Source organism: Pogoniulus pusillus, chromosome 43 (assembly GCF_015220805.1).
Source record: "Pogoniulus pusillus isolate bPogPus1 chromosome 43, bPogPus1.pri, whole genome shotgun sequence".
Classification (NCBI taxonomy): Eukaryota; Metazoa; Chordata; class Aves; order Piciformes; family Lybiidae; genus Pogoniulus; species Pogoniulus pusillus.
This window is the reverse complement of record NC_087306.1, coordinates 2679316-2697404: the sequence shown is the minus strand read 5'-3', so window position 1 is coordinate 2697404 and position 18089 is coordinate 2679316. Positions and strand designations below refer to the sequence as shown.

Sequence of the window (18089 nt, the reverse complement as noted above, 5' to 3'; positions counted from 1 at the left end):
GGGTCACCTGGAGAAGGGCACCCAGGGACACATCCAGGTGGGTCTGGAATGGCTCCAGAGATGGAGACTGCAGCACCTCTCTGGGCAGCCTGCTCCAGGCCTCCACCACCCTTCAGTTTCAGAAATTCCTCCTTCTGTTCAGATGGAACTTCTGATGGTGCAGTTTGTGCCCCCTGCCCCCTGTCCTGGCACTGGGCACTGCTGAACACAGCCTGGTCCCACCCTCCTTGCAGCACTGATTTCTGCAGTGCTTCCAATTGGTAACCAATTGAAATCCTTCTGAAGAGCTGCACACAAACCTGCTGCAGGAATCAGGCAGCAAAAACCATGCTGCACCAAAACCTGCTGCACCAAAACCTGCTGCACCAAAACCTGCTGCACAGAACACTGCTGCAGCAAAAAACTACTGCACAGAACACTGCTGCAGCAAAAAACTACTGCACAGAGCACTGCTGCAGCAAAAACCTGATGCAACCAAAACCACTGCTGCACCAAAACCTGCTGCACCAAAAACCTGCTGCACACAAAACTGCTGCAACAAAACCTGCTGCAACAAAAACCTGCTGCAACAAAAACCTGCTACAATAAAACTGCTGCAACAAAAACCTGCTGCAACAAAACTTGCTGCAGGAATCAGGCAGCAAAAAACCTGCTGCAACAAAACCTGCTGCACACAAAACTGCTGCACAAAACCTGCTGCATTAAAAACCTGCTGCAACAGAAACCTGCTGCACAAAACACTGCTGCACCAAAAACCTGCTGCACACAGAGCCTGCTGCACACAGAACCTGCTGCACACAGAGCCTGCTGCACACAGAGCCTGCTGCACACAGATCCTGCTGCACACAGCTCCTGCTGCACACAGAACCTGCTGCACACAGAGCCTGCTGCACACAGAGCCTGCTGCACACAGCTCCTGCTGCACACAGATCCTGCTGCACACAGAACCTGCTGCACACAGCTCCTGCTGCACACAGAACCTGCTGCACACAGATCCTGCTGCACACAGAGCCTGCTGCACACAGCTCCTGCTGCACACAGATCCTGCTGCACACAGATCCTGCTGCACACAGAGCCTGCTGCACACAGAACCTGCTGCACACAGCTCCTGCTGCACACAGAACCTGCTGCACACAGATCCTGCTGCACACAGAGCCTGCTGCACACAGAACCTGCTGCACACAGAACCTGCTGCACACAGCTCCTGCTGCACACAGATCCTGCTGCACACAGAACCTGCTGCACACAGAGCCTGCTGCACACAGAGCCTGCTGCACACAGAGCCTGCTGCACACAGACCTGCTGCACACAGAGCCTGCTGCACACAGAGCCTGCTGCACACAGACCTGCTGCACACAGAGCCTGCTGCACACAGATCCTGCTGCACACAGACCTGCTGCACACAGAGCCTGCTGCACACAGAACCTGCTGCACACAGATCCTGCTGCACACAGAACCTGCTGCACACAGAACCTGCTGCACACAGAACCTGCTGCACACAAACCTGCTGCACACAGAGCCTGCTGCACACAGACCTGCTGCACACAGAGCCTGCTGCACACAGAGCCTGCTGCACACAGAGCCTGCTGCACACAGAACCTGCTGCACACAGATCCTGCTGCACACAGAACCTGCTGCACACAGATCCTGCTGCACACAAACCTGCTGCACACAGAGCCTGCTGCACACAGATCCTGCTGCACACAAACCTGCTGCACACAGCTCCTGCTGCACACAGCTCCTGCTGCACACAGCTCCTGCTGCACACAGCTCCTGCTGCACACAGAACCTGCTGCACACAAACCTGCTGCACACAGATCCTGCTGCACACAGCTCCTGCTGCACACAGAACCTGCTGCACACAAACCTGCTGCACACAGATCCTGCTGCACACAAACCTGCTGCACACAAACCTGCTGCACACAGATCCTGCTGCACACAGACCTGCTGCACACAGATCCTGCTGCACACAGACCTGCTGCACACAGAACCTGCTGCACACAGATCCTGCTGCACACAGATCCTGCTGCACACAAACCTGCTGCACACAGAACCTGCTGCACACAGATCCTGCTGCACACAAACCTGCTGCACACAAACCTGCTGCACACAGATCCTGCTGCACACAAACCTGCTGCACACAGAACCTGCTGCACACAGATCCTGCTGCACACAGATCCTGCTGCACACAGCTCCTGCTGCACACAGACCTGCTGCACACAGAGCCTGCTGCACACAGACCTGCTGCACACAAACCTGCTGCACACAAACCTGCTGCACACAGATCCTGCTGCACACAAACCTGCTGCACACAGAACCTGCTGCGCACAGATCCTGCTGCACACAGAACCTGCTGCACACAGCTCCTGCTGCACACAGAGCCTGCTGCACACAGAGCCTGCTGCACACAAACCTGCTGCACACAGAACCTGCTGCACACAGATCCTGCTGCACACAGAACCTGCTGCACACAGCTCCTGCTGCACACAGAGCCTGCTGCACACAGATCCTGCTGCACACAAACCTGCTGCACACAGAACCTGCTGCACACAGAACCTGCTGCACACAGATCCTGCTGCACACAGAACCTGCTGCGCACAGATCCTGCTGCACACAAACCTGCTGCACACAGATCCTGCTGCGCACAGATCCTGCTGCACACAGATCCTGCTGCACACAGCTCCTGCTGCACACAGACCTGCTGCACACAGAGCCTGCTGCAGAAAAAACCTGCTGCACACAGATCCTGCTGCACACAGCTCCTGCTGCACACAGACCTGCTGCACACAGAGCCTGCTGCACACAGAGCCTGCTGCACACAAACCTGCTGCACACAGCTCCTGCTGCACACAGACCTGCTGCACACAGAGCCTGCTGCACACAGAGCCTGCTGCACACAGACCTGCTGCACACAGAGCCTGCTGCACACAAACCTGCTGCACACAGATCCTGCTGCACACAAACCTGCTGCACACAGAACCTGCTGCACACAGATCCTGCTGCACACAAACCTGCTGCACACAGCTCCTGCTGCACACAGACCTGCTGCACACAGATCCTGCTGCACACAAACCTGCTGCACACAGACCTGCTGCACACAGCTCCTGCTGCACACAGAACCTGCTGCACACAGATCCTGCTGCACACAGATCCTGCTGCACACAGAGCCTGCTGCACACAGAACCTGCTGCACACAGAACCTGCTGCACACAGCTCCTGCTGCACACAGATCCTGCTGCACACAGAGCCTGCTGCACACAGAGCCTGCTGCACACAGATCCTGCTGCACACAGAGCCTGCTGCACACAGAACCTGCTGCACACAGATCCTGCTGCACACAGCTCCTGCTGCACACAGCTCCTGCTGCACTCTGTGATTCTGTGCTCCACAACCTCCTCGGGCAACCTGTGCCAGGCTCTCCTCACCCTGACTCCAACCCCCAGTTTAAAGCGGAGGGCGAGAAGCTCCTCACCCCCCGCCCCCCTCCAGCCAGGACTTTGCTCCTCCCAGCTCACCTCCACCTGCAGCTCCACGATGTCATCCACGGACCAGGCTTCGTCGTCGTTGTCGTAGTTGGGGACGGTGGAGAAGCTGCCGGCCCTGTGCTCGTGGCTGACGCCGCAGTCCGGCAGGTTCTCGGCCGAGCGAGTGCTGCGGATGCGGTTCTCGGGGATGCGGGCGGGGACGGAGGCGGTGTCGAAGTTGTCACATTCCAGGACCTCCACGTAGATGAGATAAGGAGCCTGGAGGGACCCCCCCGACAAAAGATAAAGCAAGCAAAGGACTTCATTGTGGAGCTGCCCCCCCAAAAGATAGAGCAAGCAAAGGACTTAATTGTGGAGCTGCCCCCCCAAAAGATAGAGCAAGCAAAGGGTTTAATTATGGAGCTCCCCCCCAAAGATAAAGCAAGCAAAGGACTTAATTGTGGAGCTGCCCCCCCAAAAGATAGAGCAAGCAAAGGACTTAATTGTGGAGCTGCCCCCCCAAAGATAAAGCAAGCAAAGGACTTAATTGTGGAGCTGCCCCCCCAAAGATAGAGCAAGCAAAGGACTGAATTGTGGAGCTGCCCCCCCCAAAGATAAAGCAAGCAAAGGACTGAATTGTGGAGCTGCCCCCCCAAAGATAAAGCAAGCAAAGGACTTAATTGTGGAGCTGCCCCCCCAAAGATAGAGCAAGCAAAGGACTTAATTGTGGAGCTCCCCCCCAAAGATAGAGCAAGCAAAGGACTTAATTGTGGAGCTATGAGGATGATGAGGGGCCTGGAGTGCTGCCTGGTGAGGAGAGGCTGAGGGAGCTGGGGCTGAGAGTCTGGAGAGGAGAAGGCTGAGAGGGGATTTGATCAGTGCCTGTATCTGAGGGCTGGGGGTCAGGGTGGGGGGTCAGGAGTGGGGGGACAGGCTCTGAGGGTCAGGCTCTGCTCACTGCTCCCTGGGACAGGCCAAGCAGCAGTGGATGGAAGCTGCAGCTCAGGAGGTTCCAGCTCAGCCCAAGGGGGAACTTCTTCCCTGGCAGGAGCCCAGAGCCTGGCACAGGCTGCCCAGAGAGGCTGTGGAGTCTCCTCTGGAGCCTTTCCAGCCCTGCCTGGATGTGCTCTGTGTGCCCTGAGCTGCACTCTGTGCTCCTGCTCTGGCAGGGGCTGGCCTGGATGAGCTCTTTGGGTCCCTTCCAACCCCTGACACCTCTGACCCTGTGAGCTGGTTGGGGTTGGTGAAGAACTCTAAGCAGCAGCCTGGCACCACCATGGGCACCAAAGCGTGGCCACAGGAGCCATGGGCACAGGGTTCTTGGGCATCTCCAGGGATGAGGACTCCACCACTGCTCTGGGCAGCCTGGGCCAGGCCTGGAAAACCCTTAAGGGGTAGAAATTGTTCCTCATGGGTAAGCTGAACCTCCCCTGGGGCAACCTGAAGCCATCTCCTCCTGTGCCTTGTTCCTTGGCAGCAGAGCTCAACTCCCACCTGGCTGCAGCCTCCTCTCAGGGAGCTGTAGAGAGCAATGAGGTCTCCTCTCAGCCTCCTCTTCTCCAGCCTCACCACCCCCAGCTTGAGCCAAGGAACTTAGAGCACCATGGAAGTGCTTGGGCTGGAGAAGGCCTCCAAGGGCATCCAGGCCAAGCAACAACCCAACACCACCACAGCCACCAAACCATGGCCCCAGGTGCCATGGGCACAGGTTTCTTGGACATCTCCAGGCATGGGCACTCCACCACCTCCCTGGGCAGCCTCTGCCAGTGCCAGACCACCCTTGCAGGGCACCAACTGTTCCTCATGGCCAACCTCAGCCTCCCCTGGCACAACCTGAGGCCACTTCCTCTTGCTCTATCCCTTGTTCCTAGAGAGAAGAACCCAACCCCACCTCACTCCATCCTCAGGGCACTGCAGAGAGCAACAAAGCCTCCCCTCAGCCTCCTCTTCTCCAGCCTCACCACCCTCCAGCTCCCTCAGGCAGGTGATGGAGTCCCCACCTCTGGGAGGTGTTGAAGAAGCCTCTGGCCAGGTCTGGTGGCCATGGACTTGATGACCTCAGAGGGCTTCTCCAGCTGCCTGCCAGGTTGTGATGCTCCTCTGCAGCCCCCAGGAGCCTTTCTTGCCTTGCAGCCCAGGGCATGGTGAAGCCAAACTGGCTGCTTCTTGGTTGCTCTTCCTTGCCTGGGAGGTGCTGACTGTTCCCAGCAAGGAACAACCCAACCCAAGGAACCTCCCAACCTTCCCACCCAACCCCCTTGCTGGTGGCCTTGAGGGCTTAAAGGGGACAAGAAGAAGGCTGGGGGCAGAGTTTTGAGCAGGCCCTACTGGGACAGGGCAAGAGGTGATGCTTTGAGCTGAAAGAGGGAGACTGAGAGTGGAGAGAAGGGAGAAGTGTTTGACTCTGAGGGTGGGGAGAGCCTGGCCCAGGCTGCCCAGAGGGGTGGGAGATGCCCATCCCTGGCACCATCCCTGGCACCATCCCAGGTTGTTTGGGGCTGTGAGCAACCTGCTCTGGCTGCAGCTGTCCCTGCTGAGTGCAGCAGGGGACTGAATGAGCTCTGCAGTGGCTCCCAGCCCTGGAAGCAGGATCCCAACCTGGGACCCCTCTTCTACCACCTGCCCTAAGCCACTTTTTCGAGGCCAACCCAATCGTTGCTCCTCTCTTACCTTGTCCTTGGAGTTGAGGACGACTGCCTGGGTGTGTGGCACCCTCACCACGTGGTGGTCAAAGCCAGCCGTGGGCAGCCAGGCCCTTGCTGGCAGCTTGTGGTTCAGCAGGGACAGCTCTGAGATGAGCCTCTGAGTCTTCTGCTCTTTGGTGGGCAAAGTGGCCAAGCGCTTCCCGATGGCGATCAGGGACTTGATGAACTCCCTCTCAGGGGCGAGTCTGACAGGCTGGAGAAGGGGGAGGGGAAAAAAGGCAGCAGCAGGGTGAGGAGAGCCTCAAAAGTTCTGCCCTGGAGCTCAGCAGGGTGAGGAGAGCCTGGAGGTGCTGCCATGGAGCTGCACAGGCTCCAGGTAAACACAGGATGGAGAAGGAAACTTCCCAGCCCTGCCCCTTCCCTGCTCTCAGAGCCTCCTGCCGGGGGCAGGGCAGGATCAAAGCATCTTTGCCTTCTGCTGTGCTCTTCACCTCCCCAAAACTCCAGAACCAACATGCCCCTGGGAACCAGCCCCCAGATCACAGCCCCCTGGGAACCAACCCCCAGATCACAGCCCCCTGGGAACCAACCCCCAGATCACAGCCCCCTGGGAACCCACCCCCAGATCACAGCCCCCTGGGAACCCACCCCCAGATCACAGCCCCCTGGGAACCCACCCCCAGATCACAGCCCCCTGGGAGCTAACCCCCAGATCACAGCCCCCTGGGAACCCACCCCCAGATCACAGCCCCCTGGGGACCAGCCCCCAGATCACAGCCCCCTGGGAACCAACCCCCAGATCACAGCCCCCAGGGAACCAATCCCCAGATCACAGCCCCTGGGAATCCACCCCCAGATCACAGCCCCCTGGGAACCAACCCCCAGATCACAGCCCCCAGGGAACCAACCCCCAGATCACAGCCCCCTGGGGACCAACCCCCAGATCACAGCCCCTGGGAACCAACCCTCAGATCACAGCCCCCTGGGAGCTAACCCCCAGATCACAGCCCCCAGGGAATCCACCCCTAGATCACAGCCCCCAGGGAACCAGCCCCCAGATTACAGCCCCCTGGGGACCCACCCCCAGATCACAGCCCCCTGGGAACCAGCCCTCAGATCACAGCCCCCTGGGGACCAACCCCCAGATCACAGCCCCTGGGAACCAACCCCCAGATCACAGCCCCCAGGGAACCAACCCCCAGATCACAGCCCCCAGGGAATCCACCCCTAGATCACAGCCCCCAGGGAACCAGCCCTCAGATCACAGCCCCCTGGGGACCCACCCCCAGATCACAGCCCCCTGGGGACCCACCCCCAGATCACAGCCCCCTGGGGACCAACCCCCAAATCACAGCCCCTGGGAAGCCCTCCTGGATCACATCCTCTTGGGCCTCCCCCCCTGCCCCCATCCCAGTGGCACAGCCAGCACAGGGAGTGTGAATCAGCCTCACCCCCAGGGCCAGGCTGGGCTTTGGGCTGTGTCCTGCCCCCAGAGCCTGGCTCATGGCTCAGGCCAACCATTCTGCAACGACCTAAAGATCAAACTGTGACCCCCTGGAGCCAGGAGCCTCCCCCCAACCCCAGCTCCCCTCCCAAGGCTCTCCCCCAGCTTCCTTCTCCAATCCCAGCACCCCAAGACTCAACCCTCAGCTCTCCATGGCTCAACTCCAGATCCTCTCCCAACCCCAACTCCCCTCAGCTCAACCTCAGCACCCCAAGGCTCAACCCACAGCTCAACCTCAGGTCCCCTCCCAACGCCATCACCCCAAGGCTCAACTCCAGCTCCTCTCCCCACATCCCAACCCCAGCACTCCACAGCTCAATCCCAGCTCCTCTCCCCACCCCAGCTCCTCTCCCCAACCCCAGCACTCCACAGCTCAATCCCAGCTCCTTTCCCCACCCCAGCTCCCCACATCCCAACCCCAGCACTCCACAGCTCAATCCCAGCTCCTTTCCCCACCCCAGCTCCCCATATCCCAACCCCAGCACTCCACAGCTCAATCCCAGCTCCTTTCCCCACCCCAGCTCCCCAAATCCCAACCCCAGCACTCCACAGCTCAATCCCAGCTCCTCTCCCCAATCCCAGCACTCCACAGCTCAATCCCAGCTCCTCTCCCCACCCCAGCTCCCCACATCCCAACCCCAGCACTCCATAGCTCAATCCCAGCTCCTCTCCCCACCCCAGCTCCCCATATCCCAACCCCATCTCCCCACAGCTCAATCCCAGCTCCTCTCCCCAACCCCAGCACTCCACAGCTCAATCCCAGCTCCTCTCCCCAACCCCAGCACTCCACAGCTCCATCCCAGCTCCCCTCCCCACCCCCAGCTCCCCACAGCCCAACCCCAGCACTCCATAGCTCAATCCCAGCTCCTCTCCCCAACCCCAGCACTCCACAGCTCAATCCCAGCTCCCCTCCCCACCCCCAGCTCCTCTCCCCAACCCCAGCACTTCACAGCTCCATCCCAGCTCCCCTCCCCACCCCCAGCTCCCCACAGCCCAACCCCAGCTCCCCACAGCTCCATCCCAGCTCCCCTCCCCACCCCCAGCTCCCCACAGCCCAACCCCAGCTCCCTGCTGGATCATTTCAAGCTCTTAAATCACAACGAGATGCTTGTGGCTGATTTGGGGTTTGGCCATGTCAGGTGGAGATGCAGAATGCAGCTTGCAGGGTGCTGAGGGCAGGAGCATGCTGGAGGGGCACATGCAGGGAAGCTGCAGAGCATGAGGAAGCAGAGGGGAAACGTTGGAGAGCCAGAAAGGGCTGCAGGGCAACACGAGAGGGGGGGTGAAGAAGAGGAGAAGCAGCCTGGTGCTCCCCTTGGTGGAGAAGGGCAGGTGGGGAATGGTTTGGGCTCTGTAGTCCACGTCAAAAGTCCTTCCAAGCTCAGGGCAGGAGCTGCCCTCCCCCTGCTCAGAGCTCCCTGCTCTCCTGACCACCTGGCCAGCCAGGGTGGCAGAGGAGGGGACTTGGGGCCACTTCTGGGCTCCCCAGGTCCAGAGGGGCAGGGAACTGCAGGAGGAGGGCACAGCAAAGGGCTGGGAGGATGCTGAGGGGCCTGGAGCATCTCTGTGAGGAGGAGAGGCTGAGGGACTTGGGGCTGCTGAGCCTGGAGAAGAGCAGCCTGAGGAGGAGCTGATCAATGCTGATCAGTGCTGCAAGGGTGGGTGGCAGGAGGGTGGGACCAGGCTGTGTTCAGCAGTGCCCAGTGCCAGGACAGGGGGCAGGGGGCACAAATTGGACCCTCAGAAGTTCCATCTGAACAGGAGGAGGAACTTCTGTAACTGAAGGGTGGTGGAGGCCTGGAGCAGGCTGCCCAGAGAGGAGCTGCAGTCTCCATCTCTGGAGCCATTCCAGACCCACCTGGATGTGTCCCTGGGTGCCCTTCTCCAGGTGACTCTGCCTGGGCAGGAGGTTGAGCTCAATGATCTCCAGAGGTCCCTCCCAAGCCCTCCCATTCTGTGAGACACTGAATGCTCAAAGCCCTGCACCAGCTGCTGCTGCTCCAGCCCCTGCCTGGCCCTGCCCTGCTCTAAGCTCTGCCACTGAAGCCCAATGGCTGCTGTGTCCCTGCTCCTCTGAGGGTCTTCTGCTCTCTGGTGGCTGCAGGTTGCCAGGCTGGGCAGGCAGTTGATGTTTCCAGAACAGCCTCATGCCCCTTGCCCAGGGGAGGAGGTGCCCAGGTGCAGGAGCAGAAGCTGAGCCAAGTCCTCCTGCTTCAGACCAGCATCCACCTCTGCATGCCAAGCACAGGCAGTTCCTAACCCACTTCTTCCCCAGGGATCCACAGGTTCACAGAATGGTTGGGTTGGAAGGGACCCTCCAAGGGCATCTTGTCCAAGTCCCCTGCAGGCAGCAGGGACACCTCCAGCCAGAGCAGGCTGCTCAGGGCCACATCCAGCCTGATCCTGAATGTCTCCAGGGATGAGGCCTCAACCACATCCCTGGGCAACCTGTTCCAGTATTTCACCACCTTCATGGTGAACAATTTCCTTCTGATGTCCAAAAAAAGCATCTCCTGGAGCATCTCCTGGAGCATCTCCAAGCATCTCCTGGAGCATCTCCAAGCATCTCCTGGAGCATCTCCTGGAGCATCTCCTGGAGCATCTCCTGGAGCATCTCCTGGAGCATCTCAAAGCATCTCCTGGAGCATCTCAAAGCATCTCCTGGAGCATCTCCAGGAGTATCTCCAGGAGCATCTCCAGGAGCATCTCCAGGAGCATCTCCAGGAGCATCTCTAGAAGCAACTCCTGCAGCATCTCAAAGCATCTCTAGGAGCATCTCAAAGCATCTCCTGGAGCATCTCAAAGCATCTCCTGGAGCATCTCAAAGCATCTCCTGGAGCATCTCAAAGCATCTCCTGGAGCATCTCTAGGAGCATCTCAAAGCATCTCCTGGAGCATCTCTAGGAGCATCTCCTGGAGCATCTCCTCTCCATCCTGGCCCTGGTATCATCACCTCCAGGGCTCATTCTGCACCTCCCACATCCATGCTCTGGTTGGAAACCTTCAGATCTTGGTTTCTCCAGCCAAAACCATGCAGCTGGGACAAGTCCTGCTCATCCCATCCTGCTCCAAAGGCATCCTCACTCTCTGGTGCTATGGGGGGACCCAGCTTGGCAGGTTTCACATCCTGCTATGGATGGAGCTTTGGAGGACATCAGCAACTGAACCATTCCTGACCCAAGGCACAGCAGGAGATGCTGTCTGCAGCTCAGCAGGCCGAGGCCAGGCTGTGAGAGCTGCCTGTGCCCCAGCTCAGACACCCCACAGCCCTGCAGCCCAGCAGGGGAGGTCAGGAGCCTCTCTGCCCTCATCCCACCAGCCCAGGCTGCTGCTGGGGCTCTGAGCCAGCAGCACTGCTGACTTCTTGCCAAAGCAAAGCAGCTCCTTGGCAGCTCTGCAGAAGAGCTGCTCCTGCTGCAGCAGGCAGGGCTCAGGGGCTGTTTAGCTGAGACAAGCTCCAGGAGCCTCCTTCTCCCCACAGGGCTTCAAAACACTTCCCAGGAGCAGGCAGGATGATGGCAGATCCCAGCTGCAGGAGCAACAGAGCAGGAGACTCAACTGCAGGCAACAGCTTGGGAGCAGCACTGGAGGTGTCAGGACGTGGAGAAGGGTCCTGGCTGGCCCAGGCCTGCGTGGCCTTGGTGAGCTTCAAGCATCTCCAAAAGCCAGGGGGGGTCCTTCAGGAGGTTTTCAGACCCATAGGATAGGCTGGGCTGGAAGGGACCTTCAAGACCATCCAGTCCCAACCCCCCCTGCCACGAGCAGGGACACCTGCCCCCAGCCCAGCCTGCTCCAAAGCACCTTCTGCTGTTCTCCCTCCTTCCCTCTGAGGTCCAATTCTCCTCTGCTCAACCCACCACAACCTGGCACTCCAGAGCTCCACAAGCAAACCTTTGCCACCCCTCACTGCTGCTACCATGGGAGCAAGACCCACCTGGTCTGCTCCCAGTTGGAAACCACTCCAGGGGGGGTGTGGAGCAGAGCTGCTGCCCTCTTGTCCTGCTGCCTGCCACCAGGACTCCAGCATCAGCGCTGGGCACCGACACCAGGCACCACTCACCAACACCTGTAGCTCAGGGCAGGCTCCACAACCTTGGCAGAAACTCTTGCCAAGAGCCCCACAACAACCACCTGCCATGGAATGGACAACCTGAGTCTGCAAAGCCTGGGAGAAAAGGTCTCCTGCCACGGGGAGAGGAGCAGATGCCCACTCCTGCCTGGCCATGGCTGAGGGGGAGACACCACTGAGGTGGGCAAGGTGATGGCAATGACCACTGTGGCAGCTGGAGGGCTGTGAGGAACTTCTGCAGCATCCTGGCACTGAGGAGCCTGTGAGGCCTTTGCCAGGCCTCCAAAAGCCAGCAGAGGATGAGGGCTCAGAGTCCTTCTTGGCCAGGAGGAGCAGGAGAGGAAACACAAAGCAACTTACCTAGAGCTGGGTGGGACCTGGAGCCCAGCATCCTACCTGCCACCCAAGCATCAGCACCCTGGGGGCTCCTAAAGGAGGTTCTTTGCTCCTCCTAAAAGCAGAGGAGCTGCAGGAGCCTGCACCAAGGTGGGCTTGGGGGTAAAAGCCTCATGCCCTGCATCTGGACGTGGCTGCAGCATCAATGCCCCTGCCACAGGTCCCTGGGGTGAGGATTGTCCCTCTGGAGCCACACAGGCTGGGACCACATCAGCCAGGACCTGGTGATGGTCCTAAACCGACTGCAGTTCACCCTCCTGAGGGGTTGGGGAGGGCTACACAAAGCACCACTGCCAGGGGCAAAGTGGTTTTGATCATGGACTACATCTTCAAGGTGTGGAATTGCCAGGGGGCAGCCCAGGAAGATGGCACAGAGGAGGGAGATGCTGCTGACTGAACCCCAAAACTGGAATGCAAAATGGAGGGGGGGAAAGAAACAACAAACCACAAAGGCTCACTTGGAAAGAAAAAACTCCAGGAGGGCAAAGCTGGGGGCGGGGGGGAGAGGTCTGACTGAAAGAGCAGAGCTGAACACCTAGGAGAGGGGAGGAGGAGAATGATGGAGCAGAGCTGAACACCCAAGAGAGGGAAGGAGGAGAATGATGGAGCAGAGCTGAACACCCAGGAGAGGGGAGGAGGAGAATGATGGAGCAGAGCTGAACACCCAAGAGAAGGAAGGAGAATGATGGAGCAGAGCTGAACACCCAAGAGAGGGGAGGAGGAGAATGATGGAGCAGAGCTGAACACCCAAGAGAAGGAAGGAGAATGATGGAGCAGAGCTGAACACCCAGGAGAGGGAAGGAGGAGAATGATGGAGCAGAGCTGAACACCCAGGAGAGGGAAGGAGGAAAATGATGGAGCAGAGCTGAACACCCAGGAGAGGGAAGGAGGAGAATGATGGAGCAGAGCTGAACACCCAGGAGAGGGGAGGAGGAGAATGATGGAGCAGAGCTGAACACCCAGGAGAGGGAAGGAGGAGAATGATGGAGCAGAGCTGAACACCCAGGAGAGGGAAGGAGGAGAATGATGGAGCAGAGCTGAACACCCAGGAGAGGGAAGGAGGAGAATGATGGAGCAGAGCTGAACACCCAGGAGAAGGAAGGAGAATGATGGAGCAGAGCTGAACACCCAGGAGAGGGAAGGAGGATGATGATGATTGGTGGAAGGAAAAAACCAACCCACATCACAAGGCAAATTAAATGCCAAGGGGCAGAGAATTTGGCAGTCAAAAATCCAAGGAAACAGCATTTCCTCTTTGGGCTGCAAAGGGCAGCAGCAGCCACAGCCCTCCCCTGCCTCCACCATCACCACAGTTTCTCTCTCTCTCTCCCTCACAGTCATTTTTGGGGAGGGGGCTGTGAGCACCCAGACCCTCCCTCCCCCCCCTCCTTTTAGTTTGAACCCCACAGGGTTTTTTTCTGCTTTACTTCAGCCAAATTTGCCCAAAGCTTCCCCTTCCCCCCAGCCTTTTGCTGCTGAGCTCAGCCAAGCTGGTGCCAGTTTTGCCCTCAGCAGGGGGCTCGAGGGGTGCAGATGTTGGGGTTTGGGGGAGAGGAAGGTGTTGGGGGCAAGGGGGTGTGGGACACAGGGACACATCAGAGCTGTGTCACTGGGTGCCAAGGTGGCAGAGAGGAAATGCTGCTGTGGTGGGGGGCAAGGCAGGCAGCCTGGGCACAGAAGAGGGCACTTACGGGACAGGGAGACTTATCGAGACTGAGACTTTCCGTACTGGAGGAGAGCTCCTGGGAAAGGGAGGAGGGGGAGGGGGAAGGGGGAAGGGGAGGGAGGGAGAGGGTCGGTGGCAGATTTGTTTTTTTGGGGGGGGTTGTTTTGTTTAAAAGGAGAGAAGAGGAAGGAGGAAGAGGAGGGGAGAAAAAGCAACAGTTTAGCTCCAGGTTCACAATCAGCACTTCGCAGTTGTTTCTTCTTCTTCTTCTCCCCCACGCCCCCCACACACCCCCAGCCCAGCCCATCACTGGCAGAGGATCACAGCGTGGGAGGGGTTGGAAGGGACCTCCAGAGATCATCCAGCCCAAGCCAGAGAAGGGTACCCAGGGCAGGGTACCCAGAGTAGGGCACTCAGGGCAGGGTACCCAGAGTAGGGCACTCAGGGCAGGGTACCCAGGAACGCATCAAGGGGGGGAGCTGGAAAGTCTCCAGAGATGCAGAGTCCACAACTTCCCCTGGGCAGCCTGTGCCAGGCTGCAGCTCCCTTCAGTCAAGGAAGTTCCTCCTCAGGTTTAGACGTTTGGGAGCTCCTCACTGCCCAGCTGCCCTGGCTGGAAGTGGCACTGGAACCAGAACAGGATCACAGAGCCAGGCAGGCTGGCAGAGAGCTCCAGGCTCAGCCATGCCAACCTCTCCCCCAGCCCTGCCCAACCAACCAGACCATGGCACTCAGTGCCCCCAGCCAGCCTTGGCTTCAGCACCCCCAGCCATGGGCACTGCACCACCTCCCTGGGCAGCCCATGCCAGTGCCAATCACTCTCTCTGCCAACAGCTTCCTCCTCACACCCAGCCTCAGCCTGCCCTGCCACAGCTTCAGCCTCTGTGCCCTGCTTCTGGCCCTGCCTGCCTGGCACCAGAGCCCAACCCCAGCTGGCCACAGCCTCCCTGCAGGCAGCTGCAGGCAGCAATCAGCTCTGCCCTCAGCCTGCTCTGGGCCAGGCTGCACCCCCCCAGCTCCCTCAGCCTCTCCTCACAGGGCTGTGCCCCAGGCCCCTCCCCAGCCTTGCTGCCCTGCTCTGGGCACCTGCCAGCCCCTCAGCAGCTCTCTGCAATGCAGGAGCCCAGAGCTGGGCACAGCACTCCAGGGCTGGCCTGAGCAGTGCCAGCACAGGGGCACAAGAACCTCCCTGCTCCTGCTGCCCACACTGCTCCTCAGCCAGCCCAGGCTGCCCTTGGCTCTGCTGCCCACCTGGGCACTGCTGCCTCCTCTGCAGCTCCTCTCTCCCACCACCCCCAGGGCCCTCTCTGCCTGCCTGCTCTCAGCCACTCTGGCCCCAGCCTGCAGCTGCTTGGGGTTGCTGTGGCCAAAGTGCAGAACCTGCCCTTGGCCTTGTTCAGCCTCATCCCCTTGGCCTCTGCCCACCCATGCAGCCTGGCCAGGTCCCTCTGCAGGGCTCTGCTGCCCTCCCCCAGCTCCACTCCTGCTGCCAGCTTGGTGCCAGCTGCAAACTCACTGAGGCTTGGGAGTAACCCAACAGTAGCTGCAAGCTTCAATCTCAGAGATGCCTCCAGCCAAGGCTGCTCATGGTGGAACCACAGCAGCAGCTGAGCTCATGGCTCAGCACCAGGTCCTGGCACTAAGCACCTACAGAATCCTGGAGCTGTTTGGGTTAGAGAAGACCTCTAAGGTCACCCAACCCAACCAGCAACCCAAGCCCCCCACGGCCACCTAACCCTGGCCCCAAGTGCCACGGCCACAGGTTTCTCCAGCACCTCCAGGGATGAGGACTCCACCAGCTCCCTGGGCAACCTCCAGTGAGGGTGGCCTGTGCCCACCTCTCCAGCCTGTCCAGACCCCTCTGGATGCCATCCCTTGACTTGCTAAGGCTTTGATCACCCTGAAGACAAACAGCCTGTGGCAGCCCCAACCCATCACTGGTGCCCACATCTACAGGGGCTCCCATCCCAGGTGCTGCCCACGCCAGGACAGTGCCAAAGCCAGGGGCACCAGGAAGCCTCCAGCAGCTCTGATCCTCTGCTCAGCACAGCACCAAAACCTGCTCTGCAGAACAGGAGGAACCAGCTCAGGGGACCTGAGCTCATCTCATTTCCCTCCTCAGCATCCAAGCCTCTGGCACCATCTCAGCAGCTCCAGACATGCCCAGAGCTGCTTCCACCTTCCCCTCTGCTCCCAGCAGCCTCAGCCCATGGGCAGCTTCTCTCCCTTCACCACCTTGGGTGCCCATCTCTGGATGTGCTCCAGCACCTTCACTTCAGCACAATCACTGCCCTGTGCCTGCTGGCCTGATCCTGACACTGCTCCTGATCCGAGCCAGGCTGCTTTTGGCCTTCCCTGTTGGCCACCTGGGCACACTGCTGGCTCCTGCCAACCCCCAAGGGATGATGCCCAGAAGATCCAGAACCTCCTGACTTGCTCCCATCTGGACTGCCAGCTCCATTCTCACAGCCATTTGCCACGAGAGCACCAAAAGCCATTCCCTGGTGGCATCACCACTGGCAAAGCAAGCTCCAGGCAAAGCAACTTCACCAACACTGCAGCTCTGGAGGTGCCCACACCCTGACTGGCACAGGCAGGACAGGACCTGGGCTAAAATCCCACTCCAACAGTCCAAGAAGTGAATCCATGCAGAAACTCCACCAGCTCCACACCAACTCTCCTTGGGTACCTCAGCAGAAGGTTTGATGCTGCTGCAGAAGACAACTCTCAGGCTGGCACCGTGTGGGCGCTTTGGCCCCGGGGGTTGGCAGCCAGGTGCTGGCACCACTCCCCTCCCAGCAGCCAGCCCTAGATCCTCAACTCATTAGGCAATTAGCAGTTCTTCTAATTAACATTTCTGAACCTGACTGGTGGAACCAGTTCAGCCAAAACCTTTCTGCTCCCACGAAGATGAGCCTCTGCCCACCTGAGTTCCCAGCTCCCAGCAGGATGCTCTCATTTCAAACCAGTTTGGCCCAAATTAATCATTACAGAAACTGGTTTCACCTCAGCACCACTCTCAAGGTGGATTTTGAACCTTGATCTTTGCTCCTGAAGGCATCTGAGGGCTGAAGCACTCCTCTGCAGCAGCCAGCAGGGCTCATTCTTCCCATCTCTGGAGGTGGGCACAGAGAGCTTGGTCCTCATTTCATGGATCCATGGAATGGGGCTGGGCTGGAAGGGATCTCCAAGATCATCCAGTTCCAATCCCCTGCCATGGGCAGGGACACTTCCCACTAGACCAGGATGGTCAAGGCCTCATCCAGCCTGGCCTTGAACTCCTCCAGGGAGGGGGCAGCCACAACCTCTCCAGGGTTGCTTCCCTCAGGGGCTCTCAGCTCTGCAGTTTGGGGCTTTGCCCTGCCCTTGACACTGCTCAAACTCCAGGAGTGCCCAGCAGAGAAGCACAGAATGGCAGGGGCTGGAAGGGACCTCTGGAGATGACTGAGTCCAGCTTCCCCCACCAGAGCAGGGCCACTCAGAGCAGGTTGCCCAGGATGGTGTCCAAGTGGGTCTGGAATGGCTCCAGAGATGGAGACTGCAGCACCTCTCTGGGCAGCCTGCCCCAGGCCTCCACCACCCTTCAGTTACAGAAGTTCCTCCTCCTGTCCAGATGGAACTTCTGAGGGTCCAGTTTGTGCCCCCTGCCCCCTGTCCTGGTCCCATCCTCCTGCCACCCACCCTTGCAGCATGGTGTGGGCACTGCCCAGGCCTCCTTGAACCTTTACAGCAAACCCCACCCCAAAGCCAAGCTTGGTAGAGCTGAGGAAAATGAAGGTGGCTGCAGAGCAAGACCCCAACCTCCACCCCAGGCTCAGCTCTCCCTCAGCCCAGCTCACCTCAAGATGTTTCTGGTAGCTCAGCCCAGCCATGAAGGGTTTTACAGCAGCCTCAAGCAGCTGCTCTGCCCTGGGGCAGGTTTTGGTTCCAGTTTGCTGCCTGCAGCCCTGCCAAAAGCCCAGGGGAGCTGGGCACAAAGTGCCACCAACCATCCAGCCCAAGCCCACTGGGACCAGCTCAGCAGCATCAGTGCCCAGCCCAAGGACCACTGGGACCAACTCAGCAGCATCAGTGCCCAGCCCAAGGACCACTGGGACCAGCTCAGCAGCATCAGTGCCCAGCCCAAGGACCACTGGGACCAACTCAGCAGCATCAGTGCCCAGCCCAAGGACCACTGGGACCAACTCAGCAGCATCAGTGCCCAGCCCAAGGACCACCTCGTGCCACACACAGCAAGGGACCTGCCTCAGAGGCTTAAGGAAGCAAGAATGGAGTAAAACACCCCCAGGGCACAGCCCCCAGGGGACAAGAACCTGCAGCTCAGGGCTCCTGGCATCACCTGCTG

At 59.4% G+C, this 18089-nt stretch overlaps 1 protein-coding gene across 4 annotated transcripts in view; it reads right to left on the bottom strand.

The window, feature by feature from the left end:
* The window catches only part of PI4KB (phosphatidylinositol 4-kinase beta), a 41048-nt gene that overhangs the window by 7477 nt on the left and 15482 nt on the right, over nt 1–18089 (bottom strand). For 3 of the 4 annotated variants that reach the window (XM_064176066.1, XM_064176067.1, XM_064176065.1), the window contains exons 4-6: nt 13770–13820; nt 6135–6362; nt 3516–3743 (exon numbers count right to left, since the gene is read on the bottom strand). In XM_064176066.1, the coding sequence (XP_064032136.1) occupies nt 3516–3743; nt 6135–6362; nt 13770–13820 (507 nt within the window). The remainder of the gene's footprint in view (nt 1–3515; nt 3744–6134; nt 6363–13769; nt 13821–18089) is intronic. The other variant, XM_064176069.1, reaches the window with a different exon arrangement.